We start from the raw sequence: 19,634 nt of genomic DNA on the forward strand, positions 1-19,634 counted from the left end.
CATTTCAAGAGGTCATTCAAAAGATTATATTTGGGAGGTATTTGAAAGAGGAAGGCCTAAATTTTTCTGTTAAAGGTAATCTCTCTGGCTTTAATGATTTTATTCCTCATTTGATTACTTTATTGTTTTATTTGTTTGTTTTTTCTCCTTCTGTTTTACTTTTTTAAAATCTCATCTTTCTATGATTTTGCAGTACAAATGGTTGATTTACTTATGTAAAATATCAGCAAGTATTTTGCAATGCTTTTTTTTTTTTTTTTTTAAGTATTTTTGAGAAAAAAGGGGGTAGGAGTTTGACGGGTTTACACTTCTTCCTACTCCTTTTCTGACAGTGTTCACACCTTTCTGGTGTATTTATTATTTTTTATCATTGTTTTTTTTTTTTTATTCGAAATAAATAAATTAATTCATTCATTAATTCATTCAAACTCATTTTGAAGTGCTGCTTAACCACGTTAGAAAAAAAAATTCACCCTGATATTCAGTGTTCGTCAAACCTACCGTAGGTTAACCGGTTAGAAGGAACGCCTTCAGAAATCATGACAAGGTGGCAGGGTTACAAGGTCTGCAGGGTTATTGACAAAACAATCAAGAAAGTGACCAAGCAAGTCTCAACGCCAACAACCAAAATACAAAAACAGCAGCACATATACAGTAACTTCGAACATAATGTAGATCCTCAGGTCCTCCGCTTACAGGTTAGGACGTTGGAAGGATTTGTTGAGTTATTGACCAACAACCAACCAACCAAGGACAGATCCTGTCTCAATGTATTTTGGCCACAGGAGACCCTGTTGTCAGGTCAAATCCTACACTTTTTTTTGTCTTTATATATGCATGTAAACCTGTTTCTTTTGTTTGTTTATTTCTTGCCTGTGGCGACGTGCAGTTTAATTAGATAGATCGTCAGGTTTGTTTCCAGCTTACCCTCAGCAGACACACAGCCACACCTGAACATAAGCATAACCTTAGATACACTCAAGAACAGCAGGTGAGAGACTGCCGGAGCCGGTCTCAGTGTTGCCCTATTTGCATTTTAAATGCTTGCAGCCAACCCACTACTGTGTTCACAGTGCAGCACAGCACATCTAATCTACACACATAAGATGTGTGATTGGCTACAGCCAACACTCCAAGGGGGTTGAAGAGATGGCGAAGAAACAAAACTGACAAGAAAATGGGACTGGAAATTAAGTAATTTATATGGTACACATCACTTGAAGTGGAAGGGAATATGTGGATCGGATTTATATTCATTTTCTTAATTTGCCATTTCAAACAGGCTGCAAAGTGTGAAAGTAGACAGATAATCTTGTCTGTGATTTCTTGAAGGGATTACACTTCATGTAAAATGGAAGTGAAAAGGAAATGTGGGCAAACAGCATTCGAGTATAAAATGTAAAATTCACTTGGATTATAAGATCCGTGTGATTTTTGAGAATGTGTGTAAATAATGAAGAATATTTCCTGCGGTTCTGGAACAACATCAATGTTCTGACGTTCTACTGCACCAGCATAACTTCAGCCTCTAATACTAAGATGCATATTTAGGATGCTGATATTAAACTTGAAAGGAGAATGGATATTTTTCCTGTGACTTCTCATGTGCTGCATCCTTTCAACACGTCACTTAAATTCCATCAATTCTAGGAAACAGTAATCTTGCATTTGAAAAACTTCACCAAGCTGTGACAGAACAATTTGATACCTTTTTATTAAGAGAGACAACTTAACACCATACCTCTTAACAAGTGGGTGTCTACCTTAACTTAACTTGTGGTGTCAGAAATACAAATCGTGCAAATTCCTCTTCACCCCCCTTAACATGCTCATTGTCCATACAGCTGATAAGATTTGGGTCAAAGCCTTGAACCCCAGTGAACTCAGGCACCAGTTTGTCTGCAAAGTGCTTGAAGTGGACAGATTCAACGGGACCAAATGCTGCTGTCCCCTGATGTGTGAGAGTGTGGGTAAAAAGCTGGGACTACAGTAGGGGTGGTGGGGGTTGGGGACAGTGGCTGAGATTGTTGTGTGTGTGTGTGGAACAAAAGGCATTGATTACTGAAATCCTGCAAAAGGCAGAGGGGAGGTGTTAAAAGTGATACAGGAGTAGAGAAACAGGCAGACCTGGTGGAGCTCAGGAGCCCCTTTCTCTAGTAAAACCCATGTCCACACCCTGTCTGCACATATCCACTCTAATCCACAAACAAGGTTTTGTGTTGTATCTTGAGCATGGACTGAAAAAAAACACACACACACAAAATACATTCCTAATAATTATGAAGAAATTCATTTACCCATTACTGAAAATTTGTTTTGTTTTAATTTTGCTGTACTAGATTAAAAGTTTTAACAAGCAATCTAATTCATTCATTCATTCATTATTTAATCATGCAAAATATATTAGTGAAAAACCAGATTAGACATGTTTATTTATGTTGCAAAAGTAGTTCTGGCTGGCATTTGTCATTTGAGGATCCCTTGAAAAATAACCTTGAAGGTGAACTGTTGACATTCAAATCAGGGAATAAAACAAATGAATGAATGACGTCATTGACGGAAGTTACAATAAATAAAAGTTGAAAGCACCGAAACCAACTGAGAGAACCTAGAAGCTGTGTTCTAATGGGACCATGACACGTTAGCTTTTGTTTAACACTTCACATTGAAATTGACCCTGGATGTTCTCTCCTGGGGAAGGAGGCGTCTGCTGACGCAAAGACAAAAAAGCGAATCGAACATTAACAATTTCCTGAAGGGAGGTGCTGCTGATCGCCCCTCACATCACTGGCGGTCACTGTAGGAAAAACTCTGGGACACAATGGACTGAAACTCAGGGACAGCAGATCAACAGTATCAGCTGCGCTTTTTTTTTTTATTCTGGACGCACAGGTAGGGAAAAAAAAAACCGCGTTCCAATTAACAAGACATTTATTTATTTATATCCGGATTTGCGTTTTTTTGTGTTGTATTTACGCACAGATCAAAACTAAATTCGAACTGAATCCAACGGTGCAAGTTCAGGTAAAAGTTGGGAATGAGTGGAACGGCGAAAAAAACCAAAATGCGTCCAGGAAAAAAGTTTTAAAAAAAATTACAGTGCAGAGAAAAGCAGGTTACGCTTGCGTATTTATGAATCTGCAGCTGGTTTGAATTGTTTTTATCTAATCAAATTGTCATGTTGAAGTGCTTTGTTTTTCGGTTGTTAAATAGTGATTTGTAGAAGGAGCAGATCATCACCAGATGTTATTATTTTTATATTAAAGTTATCAGTAATTAAGTGCCTTATAGTTTAATTCTTCACTTTGCTGAAAGTAGATTTGTTTTAATGAGTTAAAACTGGACCTGTAAAATCTAGTTAAGATGCAGTTACTCTTTGATTTAACCCCGACTAGGAAATTGTTGACAATCTAAAAATGTTAAATATTTTTAGATATTCTTGTGTTGAAATTTAAAGAACTGTTAACTGAGCGTTCCCATTCTTTCGTCGCCATGGTGCTACATCCTCTTTTACCCCAGCTCTCATCAGATGCCAGATATGATTCAGAGGAAGGAGGTTCTGGTGTCTGTCCTGGGGGAGCTCCAAGAGGCCACTGAGAGCCCTGGTCTGGAAGCTCTGAGCAGGGTGGCCCAGGAGGTGCAGCAGGTTTTCACTCAGTTCCAGCTACCGGTGACACCATGCCGTGATTTCCCAGAGTGGGCAGGTGTGGACAATGCAGCACATAGCCTGTACCCGAGTGACGCACCCACTGGCCTTGTACCGGTAAACTGCAAGGGGGAGGGCAACCGGCTGTTTGATGCAGTAAGCGTGCTGTTAGTAGGCAACACTGAGCTTAGCTTGGAGCTACAGGTGAGCAGTGGTTAATTTTAACATTCACTGTTGTACTTAAACTGTCACTGCAGGCTGGTTTTAGTTCTCTTTTTATGTAGACTTCTTTATTACAATAATGATTGCTTTATGTCACCGTCCACAGGTCAGGACAGTATTGGAAATGGTTCTGTGGAAGCGATATTATCTTTCTGGGATGATTGATTCAAAAATGATGCTTCAGGCTGTCCGCTTCAGCCTCTGTGCTGAGGAGTCTGAGGACATGCTCAACCTGCCGGTAACAGTTCTGGAGGCCATCTTTGATGCAGATGTCAAAGCTTCATGCTTCCCCGGCTCATATGCCAACATGTGGCATTTGTACGCCCTGTCATCAGTCTTGCAGTTTAACATCTACTCCATCTACCCCATGTTTAACCTCAAGATCCGACCCTATTTCAACCGTGTCATCCGTCCAAGAACCTGCTCTAATGACTCGGAGCCAAAAACCCTCCATGTCATGTGGTCAGGCGAGCTTCAGTCTGAGTCCTTGTTCAGGCCAAAGAATTTCGTGGCCGTAGTCCAGGCCAGAGATGCCACAATTCGTAGCCCAGATAGTGAGGAGAGGGAGTCACCAGTGAACCCCAAGGAGCTGCTGAATCAGGACTCGCAGTTGTCTTACCCTAGTCTGAAAGACAAGTACAACATTACCAAGAGGACCTTCTACCGCTGGAAGAGGCAGACACAGGAGCACTGTAAAAAGTCAGCAGCAAGATATGAGGCGAAGTATTTCCTGCAAGCTTGCTACTTGGAGGGAAAGCTCATCCCTCTGCACCAGTTCAAGGAGTTTTTCCCTGAAATTTCAAGGTCGTCTTACTACAACTGGAAACACGAGCTTCTGAAAACTGGAGGAAACTTATCCAACTCATCAACTGGGGAGATAAGCCCTGGGGAGAGCACAGAGCAGGATAGCTGGTCTTCACCTGAAGCAAAGCAGGAAGAGCCAGACAACCACCACAGTGTTGCCAGTATGTTTGGCCTGCGACTCCGAAAACTGGAACTGGAGCGGGCCCAAAATGTAACCCAAATGAAGGAAGCTAAACGCTGTCTGCAAAGTTGCATTACGATGAATGCCTCTCTCCCCTTCAGGGTTTTCAAAAGAAATTTTCCGGGGATATCTAGATCAACTTACTACAACTGGAGAAGAGAAGCCATGTTGTTCAATAGAGGTTACAAAGGCAGTACTGGCAGCAGCGAGGAGAGTTCAGAGAGCCAAAGTCCCAAAAGTCTGTCACCAATCACCAATCAGTCTATCTTGCCTAGAACAAAGATCTTCAGAAGAAAGCACAGAAGTTTTACAATGGCGTACATCAGCAAGAAACAGCTCAGGGATGTTGCAAAGCAACACGTCCAGAAGTCAAAATGGTCCCTGACAAAGTTCAAGCTCAAGTTCCCATCCATGTCCCCATGCTTCTACTGGCTGTGGCGCAGCGGTCAAAACCGCAGGAAGAAGGCACTCCAACAGAGTGCAGACATCAGTCTTCCTGAGAGCCCAGAGAAAGCCATGCCTGAACCAAAGATCACTGAGAGTGTGATGGGTAGACAGCATGTGCATTCATTTGCTGAGATTCCTAAATATCCAGAGAGGTCCGCCATGTCTACATTCAACCCCCCACATTCAAAGCACACCCTCCAGGCTAAGGCACCCATAGATGACCAGATGTTTGCCATGGATGTTGTGGTTCTGGCCAATTTCAAGGCCAAAGCCAAACTGTTCCTGCAGCAACGCTTTGAGCAGAAATCCTTCCCCACTTTTAAAGAGTTCAGGTCTTACTTCCCTTTCACACCACGATCAACGTATTACATGTGGAAACGAGCTCTGTATCATGGGGTGTCATTGGTTCAAGGGTAAATCTGGATGGATTTCATCCTGTAAAAATGTGTTGTTGTCGAAAAACGTCCTGGCCACAAAAACCTCAAAATGGTGTCTTAGCTTTTACCTTTTTTTTTTTTTTTGTGTAACTTTACTACCTACAACTTGTTATCGTGTTCTAAAAGACTAGAAAATACACTGGTTTAGCATCTAAATGCAATGTGTCTTTCCTCTGCCTGCCCCACCACCACTGCAGCTCATTTCTTCCTCCCAGACATTTGCACATGTGTGAAAAGAATTTGCTGTATTAAAACCTCGCATGTTGCCTGTAGGGCAACAGGCATTTCAAAGATGTTGTTGGTGGCATTTTGTTTCTTTTTAACCTCTGCATAGCATTGTCTTTTTATGTTTTTACTGTATTAAGATTAAGATGTTAATCCTTAAGTGTATTTTTTGTGAGGATTCGTTGTGCTTTATCTCAATGTGAAGAACTGCCTGTACAGGCAAGTTCACTTTTTTTTTTTTAATACATTTTAGAAACTTTTTTTTGATTATTGAATGTAACGTCATCTCTTCACTTTATGCACACAGCTGAGAAAATACCTCTCTGAACATCTAACATTTAACACACTTAATTTGCACTAATGTTTCTCACGGTGTTGAATATATTGTGTCACGTGTCTTTTGTTCAAGCTTGGATTTTCCAGCAAATCTGTTTTACGTTTACATGCCACGTGAACACAAATATTTTTTTGTGTGCAATCATTCCATCAAGCCAATAGTGCCTAAAAAGTTTCATCTCATTTTATACAGAAAAAAAGTGTTTTACAGATTGTTAACATTTACTTTTGTAAACAATTTGTTTTGAAAATTTTTACTGATGATTCTGAGAGACATCTATGCTGTTTGGCTGTATATCAATAAACTATGGACATGGTCATACACCCTTTGTTTCATTCTTGCAATTCACCATACTGGTGTTTATTTTGCATGACCTGGTCCGTGTAATTTTAATGCATCAAGTGATATTCCTTCAAAGCCACTAATTCATTGCTTTGGCTGATGCAGACCCTTTTCTCAACACATCTAATCATTTTCTCCCTCTGTCAACTGGGGAACATATCGGAGTTCTGCTCTAGTTCAAGACATGTCAGGCCTTGTCCAGTGAATTTATATCTTTGTTGTCTTTTGAGCGAAGTGATTGACAAAACAATCACTAACCGCATTCAAATGTGCAAACCAGCAGGTCAGATCGAGCTAGTTACTCTAGACTGAAACTTTTGAACTTAACCATTGTGCTGATGCTAATTAAGGTGTTGGTCGAGAGGGTGGAAGAAAGCACAGAGCTAGGGGGAAGGGATAATTGTATTCATGGTGACAGAGATAAGGCCAAGAACATGTAAGCATTTGGGGGAGGGCTCATGGTAGAGAGATGGAGGTGTGACCCTCCTAATCTTCAGTATTTTTCTTTTTTACCAGCATTGTTTTGTGTGTCTTTATCTATATATATAATAAATGGAAAACTGAGGTTGATGTAAATGGATGAGAATTATATCTTGTGCATTAAGACCAACCAAAGCAGATTATTTAAAAAAAAACAAAAAATTTTGAAGACAGGAGTTGAAGAGCATTTCTTTTGAGTTGTGTTTTTTGGGGGGCTCCTGCTGTGTTGTCAGACTGGCTCCATTCAGATGAGAGGCTGCAATTTGTCACACTGGGCTGAAGTCTTTCTGAAGGTGACCTGGCGTTGTTGTTGTGAGGAAGAGATCTCCTCACTGCGAGGTAAAATGTGATTGTAGCCACTCGGTACAGACGTAAAATATCAAGGTTAAATATAGAGCTAGTTGGATATTTGACAGAAGGTGGAATTTTTAAAATTTAAAAACACATTTTTTTTATGTTTAGAAAACTTTAATCAGCAACTAAGCTCTACAGATGAATCATCCTTGCGAGAAAATATTTGGCAGAGCGTTAGTTTCTTTACCTGAGGGTCTGTTTGGCATCTCCATCTTCATTACTGTATGATGGGAGGAAACCTCACTGGCACAAAGCTACTCTGCATTGTTTATCTCAAAAATAGCATGAAAATAATGAGGCTTGGCAGGTTGGAGTGGAAGTCTTCACGGATTTGCATACTGCAGTTGGTTCAGAAAGACAATGCGATAAAGCAGAGAGGCATCTTGAGGATGCCAAATCTCCTCAGTAAACAAACAGCCCTGTGGGACTCGAGTCCACCACTTTCTGTCAATTACCCTCGGATGGGTGCAGGGGTATCAACTCAGAGCGACCTTCACCTTGGTGTGGCTAAAGTAAATGAAGAGGTGATTGGAAAAAGTAGTTTCTAATTGAAAAGTTTGAAATTAAGTTTTATTTTTAATACATAAACTTTTAATGATGGGAACTCCAGGGCCTAGAAAAAAATCATACATTTACAGATGTAGACAAATTCATACATTTCAGAACAACAACTGAAGGATGCATCTTTAGAGACAGCCTGTAGTAACCTTGTTTCATTTCATGAAATTATATGCAGACGGTCATGGACGAGATAATGTCCGCTAGGTGGCAGTAGTGTGCTTTATTAAACCCTTTGCTCAGTGTTTCCTTAATAGACAGGCTCTCATCAGACACACACCCTTTGGTTTGGACATATAAATCAATGTGATACCGCATGTCTCAGGGTGCGCAGTGCAGATTTCTCAAGTGATAGCTCCATTAATAAACATAATCCAACACGGCAGCAGGAGAATCGCAAGTCAGATAATGCCTGGAAAGGAAATTCCCTAATAACATATTAGGCATCCAAAGGATGACCAAAAAAATAAAAAGGAAAAGAAGATGACTTGAAGACATATACGAGCTCAACATGAGAGATATTTTGGATCTGAATACTGTACTTCCAAATATTTCTCTGTTTTCTCTAGTTGTTAATTGAAAGTTTAATCATAAACAAAACAACAAGAATAATGATCAAATACCAGAAATACACAGAGTTGTATGTCGTTCCAAACTGCATGAAGTTCACCAGTCCACAAACCCACCAAAAAGCCTGGTCATTCATCATTCCTGTCACCCTGACTATTTTGTAGTGTGTCACGAGCTGCTGTTCAGAAAGTATACATTCACTAGATAGAAAAGATTTTAGCACCCACTCTGTTTTTTTCTTTAGAATGATTAGAAACTCACTTTCTGTGCCTGTGGGGTTTTCATCTCTCCATTTATTAATGTAGCAGTGAAATGTTAAAATACTGTTAAATCATTTACATTTAATAAATGTGAAAAATGTCAAATTTTCACACAGAATTGTGTGCAACAGATGCTCCAAGTATTTCTGTACCCTGACGAGTAAATCACTGAAAGACTGACAATCCTTGAATTGTGTCTCGTGTCAACTGTTTACAATCAATAACCTTCTGATGCTTTGTTACTGATGAAAGTGATTAAGACGTGTGTGTGTGTGTGTGTGTGTGTGTGTGTGTGTGTGTGTGTGTGTGTGTGTGTGTGTGTGTGTGTGTGTGTGTCAGTGTATTGAGGGATTGTCAGGTATTAACACAAGTACTTGTTACAGCTTTGACCCCTGATGCTTCCAGAGCGCCAGATCACTCGTCGACAAATCAGGGCTCAAGAGTAATCCATGTTTATGGCCACGCAATCCTTTGCGTGTGTTTTTTCATTTGAATGACCTGTTCTACATTTGTGATTCACCACCAACTGATGTACGTAAGTCAGGGGATCGAAACTTCAGTCCAAATCCTAACTTTTAGTTACTGAAAGCTGGACTACTGGAATCATCCATCCGTCCGTCTGTTCGTCTGTCCTTCCATCCATCCATCCATCCATCCATCCATCCATCCATCCATCCATCCATCCATCCATCCATCCATCCATCCATCCATCCATCCATCCATCCATCCACATTTTAGTAAAATCTTTTAATCTTTGGTTTTCAAGGTTAAGTACAGAGAAACAGATCAAACACAGGCTTCATATGTGATGCAGAGGCTCTCGGCCTCCTGCTGGGTTAAGTGTTACTACATTCTCTTGGGTGAGAGCTGGGGGCTGGAGGCCAGATAACCCTGCATGACAGAGTGAAAGGAAGTTACCCCACATATCACCTGCTAATGCCCTCTCTTGATTCCCGATGCTAATAAGACAGCCGTATTAGTATCCTCAACCTCAGCAAATGAACCTTGTCTAATGACCATGCGGTTCTATTGTGAGCTGGGTGGGTGTAAGCACAGCTGTTAGCTCAGTTAACGGCTAATGTCCGCTTCTGTGATTAAAAACTCTGTGACCATGAACCATGAACTCATTTCAGCTCGTGCTATTGTGTGCAGAATGAGAAGATAAGAGCTAATTGCAGGATTTTGTTTCAACCCACAAAAAGAGAAGTGACGTACTGGGGAATAATATGAAGAATGGGCTGGTAATTATAGTATGGGTAATAAATGGCTGTCTGCATTAGTAACTCCCTGCAAACACTTGAAATGAGAGCCCTTGCATTCTCAATAGCAGAATTTTGAAAGCCAGTGTCTACTTCATACATTAATTTTACCTCCCCTGTGTTCTTTTTATGGAAAGTCCAGAACATGAAATAACCCTGAATAATGCATTTTCTTTTCTTTCATGAAAGGTGAGCATAAGTCAGGTGAGAAAGAATCTAATTGTTCAGACAGGTCCCTGTAGTTTCTCCTACTCTTCGCAGCCAGTCAGTAATACTAAATGTGAGCTGTTCTCAGCTCAGCCAGTTTTGCCAGAATGCAGTACAATTATATGTTTAAAGCTGTGACTGAAATAAAATCCGGCTGCAACATCATACATGGGATAAAATTCTCTGTATGTTCACCATGATTGAAATTAATTAAAAGAGCTTATTACGTCGAAATATTATGACAGGTTTAATTATAGTGTTTCAAGCTTCAAACGGGTCGTCCTGGGATTCTCATAATTAAAAAAAAAATCTGAAAAAATAAGATTTGAGATATGTACTTGGGGAAATACATTAAATTGAGCTAGCTAAGTACGGTAGTCAGTGTGTATGAATGGTTTCTTCTATATGGTCCACATTCATAAATCATTATGGATCATTTATATTCACAAAAATATTAATTTCCATGACTATTTCTATGAAATAACCAAATAATTGGTGGTAAACTTCATTAAATTTTCTCTTTGTTTTTCTGCACTGCTTGTAAAAAGCTAAAATGATAAACAAATTTGATTCCTTTATCTTCAATACCCGCTTCTTCCGCTGTCGCGGGTCATGGGGTTGCTGGAGCCTAACGCAGCAGACTTGGGACGAGAGGCAGGGTACAATCTGGGCATGGCACCAGTGCATTAAGGTGATAAACACATATGTTAAGTATTTACAGTTGCAAAATAATTGAAAGATTTGGAATAATTTGTTCTGAAACTAAGAACAAAGTAAAACTATTACTCATTATTGCCATGTAATTTGTTTTCCTTTAACTGAGATGTTCACCTTGAATATAAAATCATTATCAATTAGTTGATACAATTATTATAAGATGATCTGTTTACTGAATGAAGTGCACCTCACCATGTAGGTTGAGATGTGTGCAACACAACAGAGATGTCTGGGTATCTAATTTTATTGGTGCTGCAAAGAAAAGTAAAAGTAAAGAAGGATGTTAAAGAGTTAAACGCAGCCCTACACCCAGACTGTTCCCATCCAAACTCTTCTGCTTAAAATTCAGAAGTGAGTCCTGTCTCTGAAAACACCATGCTGTACTTTTCTAAATCATTATCCATATGTCACTTTTTGTTTTTGTACACCATCACAGTGCAACAAGATTCAAAACTAAAAAGACACAAATTCATTGCTTTGATTAGAATAAAGATAAACGGATGAAAATATGAGAAAATGACTTGTGATCTGAGGGTACTGCCCGTGAGGTTGGTGTGTGAGGTTGGTGTGTGAGGATGGTGGGTGAGCCAGAGTGGGGGCCAGTCCCTCTCACCAGCTGAATTATAGCTGTGTCACTTCCAATCAAGCCTGTAATATTTCACACAAAGGCAGAGGAGTCCCAAATCCCTCTATCTGACTGCATTTGTTCACCCACCCGCTCCAAAAGCAGAACTCTTTGATTGTATCTGGAGAACTGGAGCAGATTGTTTTTTAAAATCACCAAAGAGGAAGAAAGACTAAGACTTGTTTTATGTAGTACCAGTAGATATAGATATAATTTCACCCCTTGGAGGGCCTCTGATCCTTCTGATGTATTAAAAATGTGCTTTTGGGATGAAGAGCTCCCTCTGAGCAGATAGGACCTGGAAGGGTGTAAGCCCACGGCTTGGTATATTAAAAGATAAATTCAGGATTTCTGTTGGTGAGGACATGAATTACTCTGAATACAGTCCTGCCTGGATAGACATCAAGGTAATGGGAATTCATCATGGTGGGTAATAGGTGCAAAGAGGGTGACTAAGAGAATAAAAAAATGATTTATGTATCTGATAGTGACACTACAGCTATCTTGGATTCGCTGAGTCTGCATTAGTACAGAACTTCAATATACTGCACACCTTGAGATTAAAATGAGATAAAAGTTACTGAAGTCAAAACATTTTTTTTTTCTTTTCAGCATCAGATTCGAATATTTTCATTTGTTATTTAAACTGTAAATCTAATTAACCTGCCATTTCCTGAGACAAAGCTTCAGTTGTTGTTTTTTTTGCACAATAGCTTGCTTGTAGTAAACAAATCAGCTGTACACAGCAAGAAAGAGTGCATCTTCAATGAACATATAAAGTTAATATTAGCAAATGTTAGCCCAGTAAAGGATAGTGATTTCAGGGGGATGATGGTTATCCCCTGGTCTCTGTTAGCAAAATGACAAAAAATGTATTCCCTTTGTGAGCCTACTAGCATCTCCCCCTATGTCACAGCAGAGATTATGATTTATTCTCACCTACAGTATATACTCAATAGAAAAGCATAATTATCAAAGTGGAAGCATGTTGTCATGGACACACTGCCATATTATAAGTACAGTATTCCCATATAAATAATTTGAATGATAGTAGTGTCAAGCTGGTTACCCCCAGTTAACTCATGGCCATCCAACCTTAATTGTTCCTGATTAAAACTACCTTACAAATCATGGGTAAAGCAAGAGCTGAGGGGCAACTTCATCCCTGCAACATGAATCATTTTAATCTCATACACAGGACAACTGAACACTGACCATGTACATGATGCACCACCTCATAACACTATGCCAATCTAACTATAAGTACAGGAAAATCAAACCACATTATACAAGTGCTAATCAGACCTGAGAAACAGAAGACAATTTAATGTTGTCATTTGTTAAATAATTCAGTTAATAATCCTGAAATCACGTGTCTTCACAAAAATAAATCCAGTTTGATTTTGTGCCCCACTTTCAACTTAAATGTCACAATTTCACAAGATTTTTCACAGTCATCCATCAAGATCAAGTACTGGAAACCTTGAGAATACCTGGATGATGAAGAGTGGGGCACATACAGTATATACCGCTGAACATGACATTCAACAAAATATAACCTATAGAATCTTTTTTTTTTAATATACCTGTGCAACAGCACAGAAATTATTACTACAACAATGAATGATGTCTCAATAAATCTTTATATGCAGTTCACTCATGCCCTTTGAGTGCTGTGGCTCTGAATGAGCCAAAAATAGGCAAATCACCAACAGTCAACAGCTAATCATATCTGACGTGGACATGTAGGACGGCTAGTTTCACAGCTGCATCAAGGGAATGGAATTTGAAAAGTCTCACTATGGGTTTTGAAGAGCTACAAATATCTGTGTTTGACAGTGAAAGACTATGGTAGCAGTGGAGATACATAACAGTTATGTATGCAGATTGATCAGGGTACTGTTGGCATGTTTTGGTGATGATGTTGCACCTGTTTGTTTGGTATGCTACTCCTGATATGAAATTTTGCACACATTTGCACAACCAAACAAAAAAAGAATTGTTTCCCTCCCTACTGCTGCAGCGAAGGCTCATGCCCAATCACATTCACTGAGGTGGATTTAATGCGGAATGCAGAATGACACAGACAGAAAATGCTTGGATGGGAAAATAGGCTTGCCAAATTGATTGTGAAATAGATCTGAAACAAATTTAACCAACCTGTGTTACCTTTTTCATTCCTCACGCTTGCCTCTAAACACAAAGTAAAAGCCAAAGTAGGTAGAATACCTACATGGACATTGGAGCTTAGTTTACCCTTTGTAAAGCAGCCCAGAATTTAATAAATATTGTATTGAACTGATTTACTTTTCATCACATATGCCTTCGAGTAACCTGTCTTATGCATGCAGCTGTTAAAGCTGTATATAAAGCAATCATATGTTCTATTATTCTTTTAAATCAATTGTCTTTTGTCTAAATACGGTCACTTGAGATGAGTGAACACTGAAGAGGAGAGCTCGACTTTATTTCATTTAACTGTCAATGAAATGCACCCTCGTGTGGTAGAACTTCAGTCTGTTCTGATTTATTAACCTTGGAAACCAACTCTGGGAGCCACACAACAGATGATCAAGTGATCCTCTGGGCCAGGTCCTTCGTTTGAACCATGCAGTAGTACTGGTGCTGTGCTGCTATGTGTCAAATGTGAACAGGTCCTCTTTGTCAGTGGAATATTGACTGCATTACTCATTATCAGCAAAATGTGTCTGCTTGTAAACTCACACTCTATGAGGTCAGCTATCAAAAGTAATACCCGAGAGGTTGCCTGTTCACAAAGAGAAGATCCCACCGCAGTCATACATCGCTGTCTCACTCCCCTGTCCTAAATAATCCGTCTCTGTCTGTCTGTGCCACCCTTGATGGCTTTTTAATCAACTCTTCCCCCCACTGTTGACTATCTCCTCTGGAGACAGGGGGTGAAGGGAAGCAGCTTCAAAAACCCAGTTATCACCCAATTCCAATGGAAATGACAGGGAGGAAGAAAAATAATCAACACGAGTTACGTATTTGGAATAAACCAAAAAAAAGTTATTTAGTATTGACAGTTCAGGAGGTATTGGGATAAACTCTGAAATAGATTTAAGTAAACAGCCTTATTTGTTTGACTTTTTCAGAATTTTCTTTTATACAAATACTTAAAATCCTCTCTATTCACTAACACTGTCATGCCTACGAGCAGATTGTAATGTCTTCGACAGCAGTCTCTCAACAAAACAGAAACAAAATGCTAATTTTGCTCTATCTAGAGGTAACAAGAGTTGCCTACTTCCACCCCTACAGCTAACAACATAATACATTATTTGAAGAAAAGATACAAGAAGGAATGATAAAGCTATTTGTAAAGAGAGGTACTTATTGTCTTTGGTGCTGATGCCGTAGCAGAAACCAGATCAACATGCCGTCCAATAAATTAGATGCTTCAGTTACAAAAGAGACTTCCCCTGGAGCCTAGAAACTGGTGGAGGGAAGGAGTGGAGCTTGACGTCAAGACAGCATCATGGGAAGAACTCCTGATGGGAGGGTTCAGTTGGAGGTCCCATGGTTTTGTTTTGTTTTTTAATTTTGTATACTATTATGATCCCCGGAGGAAAATTGAGACAGCGCACTCTAGTATTTTTGTCAATTAAAAGCATGCATATCCATATATATTACTGTGTTAACATTTGTGATATACAGATCCATGCCATATAGGTGAATTTGGTTACCATTAAACAGTTAATGGTCTCTCCATTTTTTCTGGTCTGTGCTAACTTGCGCTAACCGGTTACTAGGTGATCACCACGTCAAATAGTGGCGTCAACTTTCTTATTTAACACTTGGTGTAGGAAACAATCACTATTATGCTGCTTTACTGCCGTAGTGATGAAAAATTTTCTCTAGCCTCCTGGATGCCTTCCTTTCAAATTCATCACTGTGCTGTGAATTTTTCGCTGCCTTTCTTGTAAATAAGTCCTTCTGGTAATCCCAGGAAAAATCTAGCTGTGAATCATGTTCTCAATGAGATGTGATAAATCTGCTGCTCGTATTTATAACCTATTTCCCACAGAAATCATTGAATCATTGTTTCATCCTTCACCTGTTGAACTTAATAAACCATCAACGTCTGGGAAATGTGCCATGAAGTGCTCACAGGAGTTTCACAAACACAAAAGCAAGCTAGTTTTCTTTTATCCAGTTTGCTTTCTGTTGCATGACTATGTCTGTACTGTGTTTGTTTACACAAAGAGAGTTGTTTCATTTATGCATATCCAATGCATCCACCTTCATCTTATAAACAACAGCAAGGAAGAGCATAGGAATTACTTTGATACACAAACACAAAGGGAAAGGCAATAATTAAATTAGCTGACAAATGAGCCTGAAAATAGTTTTTTAACCATCATAAAATCTCTGTATTTCGAGACACAAAATCATTGTAAATTGTATCCTCCAGATAGGATGAGAAAACAGTCAAACTTGCAGAGAGCATCAAAAGAGAAGAGGATCACTTGAATGGTAACCGTGTCTATTGTTAGAATGTAAGCTATTATACAGGCCATCACAATGGATCCTCATGAGCAAACCGAACAGCCAAAAGGAACTGAAGAATGTGTGAAAAATAAGCAGGAGAATCCCTTCCTCATCCATCCCACAAAGCCTTACTTCATATGTCTCATGGCAAAAATGAGAAGGAAAAAGGATTGAAAATGTTCCTCTATTTTTCCATTTAAAAAAAAGTGAAAGAAGAATTGGCCTAAAATGATGTAAGTCACTGAAAAAAATCCCAATGTGGTGCAAACCTTACAGTTCATTTTTGTGTCAGACATTTCTGGAAATTACAATGATACATTATTATATATCAATATTATTATAAGCATTATAATGGAATGCAATACAATAGATTGTTATATAAAACATTGCATTAATTTATGTCACTGACACAATATTGTGATTGGCGGCAGCTGGGTCTAGACCACCCAAATTTACATGTTGTCCACCGAGATGAAAAAAAAAGTATTTAATTTGTTCAGCACATTGAAAAATAGTCTAAACTTTAACAGTCATCCATGGGTGGGCAGTCGATGTCCGAGCTCCAAAGCCACTCACTGTGATAGTACCGGATACAAGGAGCTCAATCTAAAGCTGCCCTCACCACCCTGCTTGATAGGAAATGAATTGGTGAAGAGTTTGTACTATATTTGTTCTAGTGAAAACAAACAGCTTGACCTACACTAATTTAGTTTAAGTAAGCGTACACTTACAATTGCTGTGCTTTGTATTGATTTTTTAAACCTGTAAGCCAGCTAGCACATTAATGTCCCCATCTAAAAGCTGTCTTCTCTCTTGGTTGTCTCAGTCTCTCCTTATGCAGTAAGCAACTTGAATGGTGACACATCATCTGAGTCTATACTGTCTAGCTACTCAAACCATGGATCCAGTTCTGTAGCACTATATTCATCCCTGCCTGACTCTGCATACAACTGTTGCTCACACTGCAGTTTGCAGAAAAAACATCCCATGTTGGATGTGTGATAGAGAAATTTACAGATCAAGTATTCATCTTATTCTGCAGGCTTCACTTTAAGCTTAAAGGCAGCACAGAGATTATGACCATCTGCTTTATCCACGTGGGAAGTCACCACCATGTGACAGGTTCAACCCACGGTACAAACAGCCTACACACAACCAGTTTACACTTAAACATTTGTACATAAGTAACCACTGCACAGAAAGCAACACATTCAAACACAGGTCTGATGGCCTCAAACACACTGCCTCAAGGCTTGCTGGGAACATTTCAAAAATACTTGCTATGGTGGGAAACTTTACTTCATTAGGTTTTAGTTCTACTTGAGAAGTAAACCCATCCAATGGCAAGATTTTATTAAGTGCAATGGTGAAATATGAATGTTTTAGTTTAGATTGGGATGAAATTATTATCATACTTTTTAAATACGGAGAGAACCTCTCACTGAATTAGGCATCTGGGTCACTAGTTGACTTCTCTACCAATTTCTCAACCAACATATCTATTACTACATCCCGCCAAGTGGTGATGTATTGTGATTGTCAGTGTTTGTGTGTTTATTTTGTAGAGCTGTTAGGCTATTGGCAGGAACATTTCCATTAACTGTAGTTGTAGGTCTGGATCAGGGACCTTTTGTTCTGAAGTAATTTTTCTTTCATAAGGAAAGAAATTGTGCTCAGTGAACAGAATCTAATACTGGTGAACTGAAATGTATTCTTAGTTTGTTGGTTGCTTTGCCTTCAAGCAGGATTACACAAAAACTGGCAACTGGCTGATGCAGATAAAGATGTTTTTTTGTTGTGTTAACAACTAAATGACAGGGCACTTCTCAACATTTTTCCTAAATATAAAGTGATGACAAAGTTGTTCTTGGACCTGGCAACACTATACAAACCCAAACAACATTTGTAAAGTTGCATTAGCTATTCTTATTTACGACTTAGTGGGAGAAATAACACGACCACAATCATTAAATGTAACATGTAGTCTAAATGAAGCTTTGCACACTCTACTAAGTATGGGTGTTTCTCATAACTGTCTAATGGCTGCAAACTAGCATAATGGCCCCTTAAAAATCCGCTCGAGCCCATCCCTCTGAAGGAAGTTTATAAAACATACTTCATCAACTTTTGAGAACAAGTCAGCCTCAAAACCAAGTGACTTTTGAATACTGGCTCTCCTCTCTGTTTGCCCACTTTGCAGGACTTGACTGACATCAGATGCACAATGCACAATCAGCGCACTTTTAGCAAAGAAAAAAAGAAATAATATAGGTCAATCACTCCTGAGACCACAGATGGGGGACATTATCTGACCATAAATAGACTTGGAAAATCTAGATACTGCAGATATGTGATCAGCTTCTCTCTTGTCAGTAAGGAACTTAACCTCTGCAAATTCAAATGTAGGGAGTTTAACCGTGACACTGTCTGAAAGAGTTGGAGGTTACAGTGCTGAGTCAATCACGGACAAGCTCTTCAATCTATTGAAGGTATATCGAATGTTTCCAGATGTGATTGATACTTTTAAGCTAGTGACTAAAGATCTGCTTTACAGGAACAATTCCAGCATCATTATCCCTGGGCCCAGTTTTATGTTTTAGCAAAAAATAGATTCAAAAAGGTATATGGCTGTGTAATAGGCTGCAATGGCTGCACTGTCAGTGACTGTTTTATACTATTATTCAAAATGTGTGATAAAGTTGTGGGAAGGACCCCAACAACGAGAGAACTTTTTGTTAAAGACAGAAATCCTTTCTTTTTAAGCAAAAAAACCCCACAGACTCCATCGAAGAAAAGGTATATTAAATGTGGAGCCAGAAAATAACTTGATGATTTTTCTGGACCAAGATACATCCTTGTATTATCCCTCAAAGATATATTTACAAATTTTTGGCTATCGGCAGTTTCCTCCTCCTATATCTGTGTTTCTCCTGCTTTTCTTCCATCTAGTGGTTCATGTCTGTCTTGTCTCTCATTATGAATCCGTCTGTCCTGCGGCAGGGAGAGGCTAATATTCCTTCAACTCCCAGTCATTTCTGCCATCTTCTCATTAAGTATCACCTCTCCTCTCAGTAGTTACACACTGGAATCCCTTTCAAGATTTGTCAAGTCATCCATTTCCCATTGTGGTCCCTACTCTGACCCCACAATTATTCTCGAGATTTTTGCTTCCTATTTTGTCAGTTGGTTGTATCTGTGTTTTTGACTTTGCTCTATTGTGCTGGAGATTGTCCTGTTGGTACCCTGACATACCCTGGATGTAGGTCAGGGTATGTCGCGGGATGTTGCAGTCTCTGACTGCCTTGTCTATCCTGAGATATTTTTGCACATATACAAGATAGAAAGACGAAACAAAAGGCGTTATATTCAGGGAGGCAAGGGGATGACAATTAGATTATAACTTTCACTTTGAAAAACTACGTCAAGGTCACATATTCACTTTTACACCTTT

General features: G+C 39.2%; 1 protein-coding gene across 1 annotated transcript; it reads left to right on the forward strand.

Moving 5' to 3' along the window:
* Positions 1-2,803: 2,803 nt before the first annotated feature.
* Positions 2,804-6,036, forward strand: vrtn (vertebrae development associated). The gene is made up of 3 exons (XM_068343062.1): positions 2,804-2,892; positions 3,520-3,850; positions 3,975-6,036. The coding sequence occupies exons 2-3, from the start codon at positions 3,530-3,532 to the stop codon at positions 5,715-5,717; spliced, it is 2,064 nt and encodes a 687-aa protein (XP_068199163.1). The 5' UTR covers positions 2,804-2,892; positions 3,520-3,529; the 3' UTR covers positions 5,718-6,036.
* The last annotated feature ends 13,598 nt before the right edge of the window (positions 6,037-19,634 follow it).

The sequence above is a fragment of the Antennarius striatus genome, chromosome 19 (genome assembly GCF_040054535.1).
Source record: "Antennarius striatus isolate MH-2024 chromosome 19, ASM4005453v1, whole genome shotgun sequence".
Lineage (NCBI taxonomy): Eukaryota > Metazoa > Chordata > Actinopteri > Lophiiformes > Antennariidae > Antennarius > Antennarius striatus.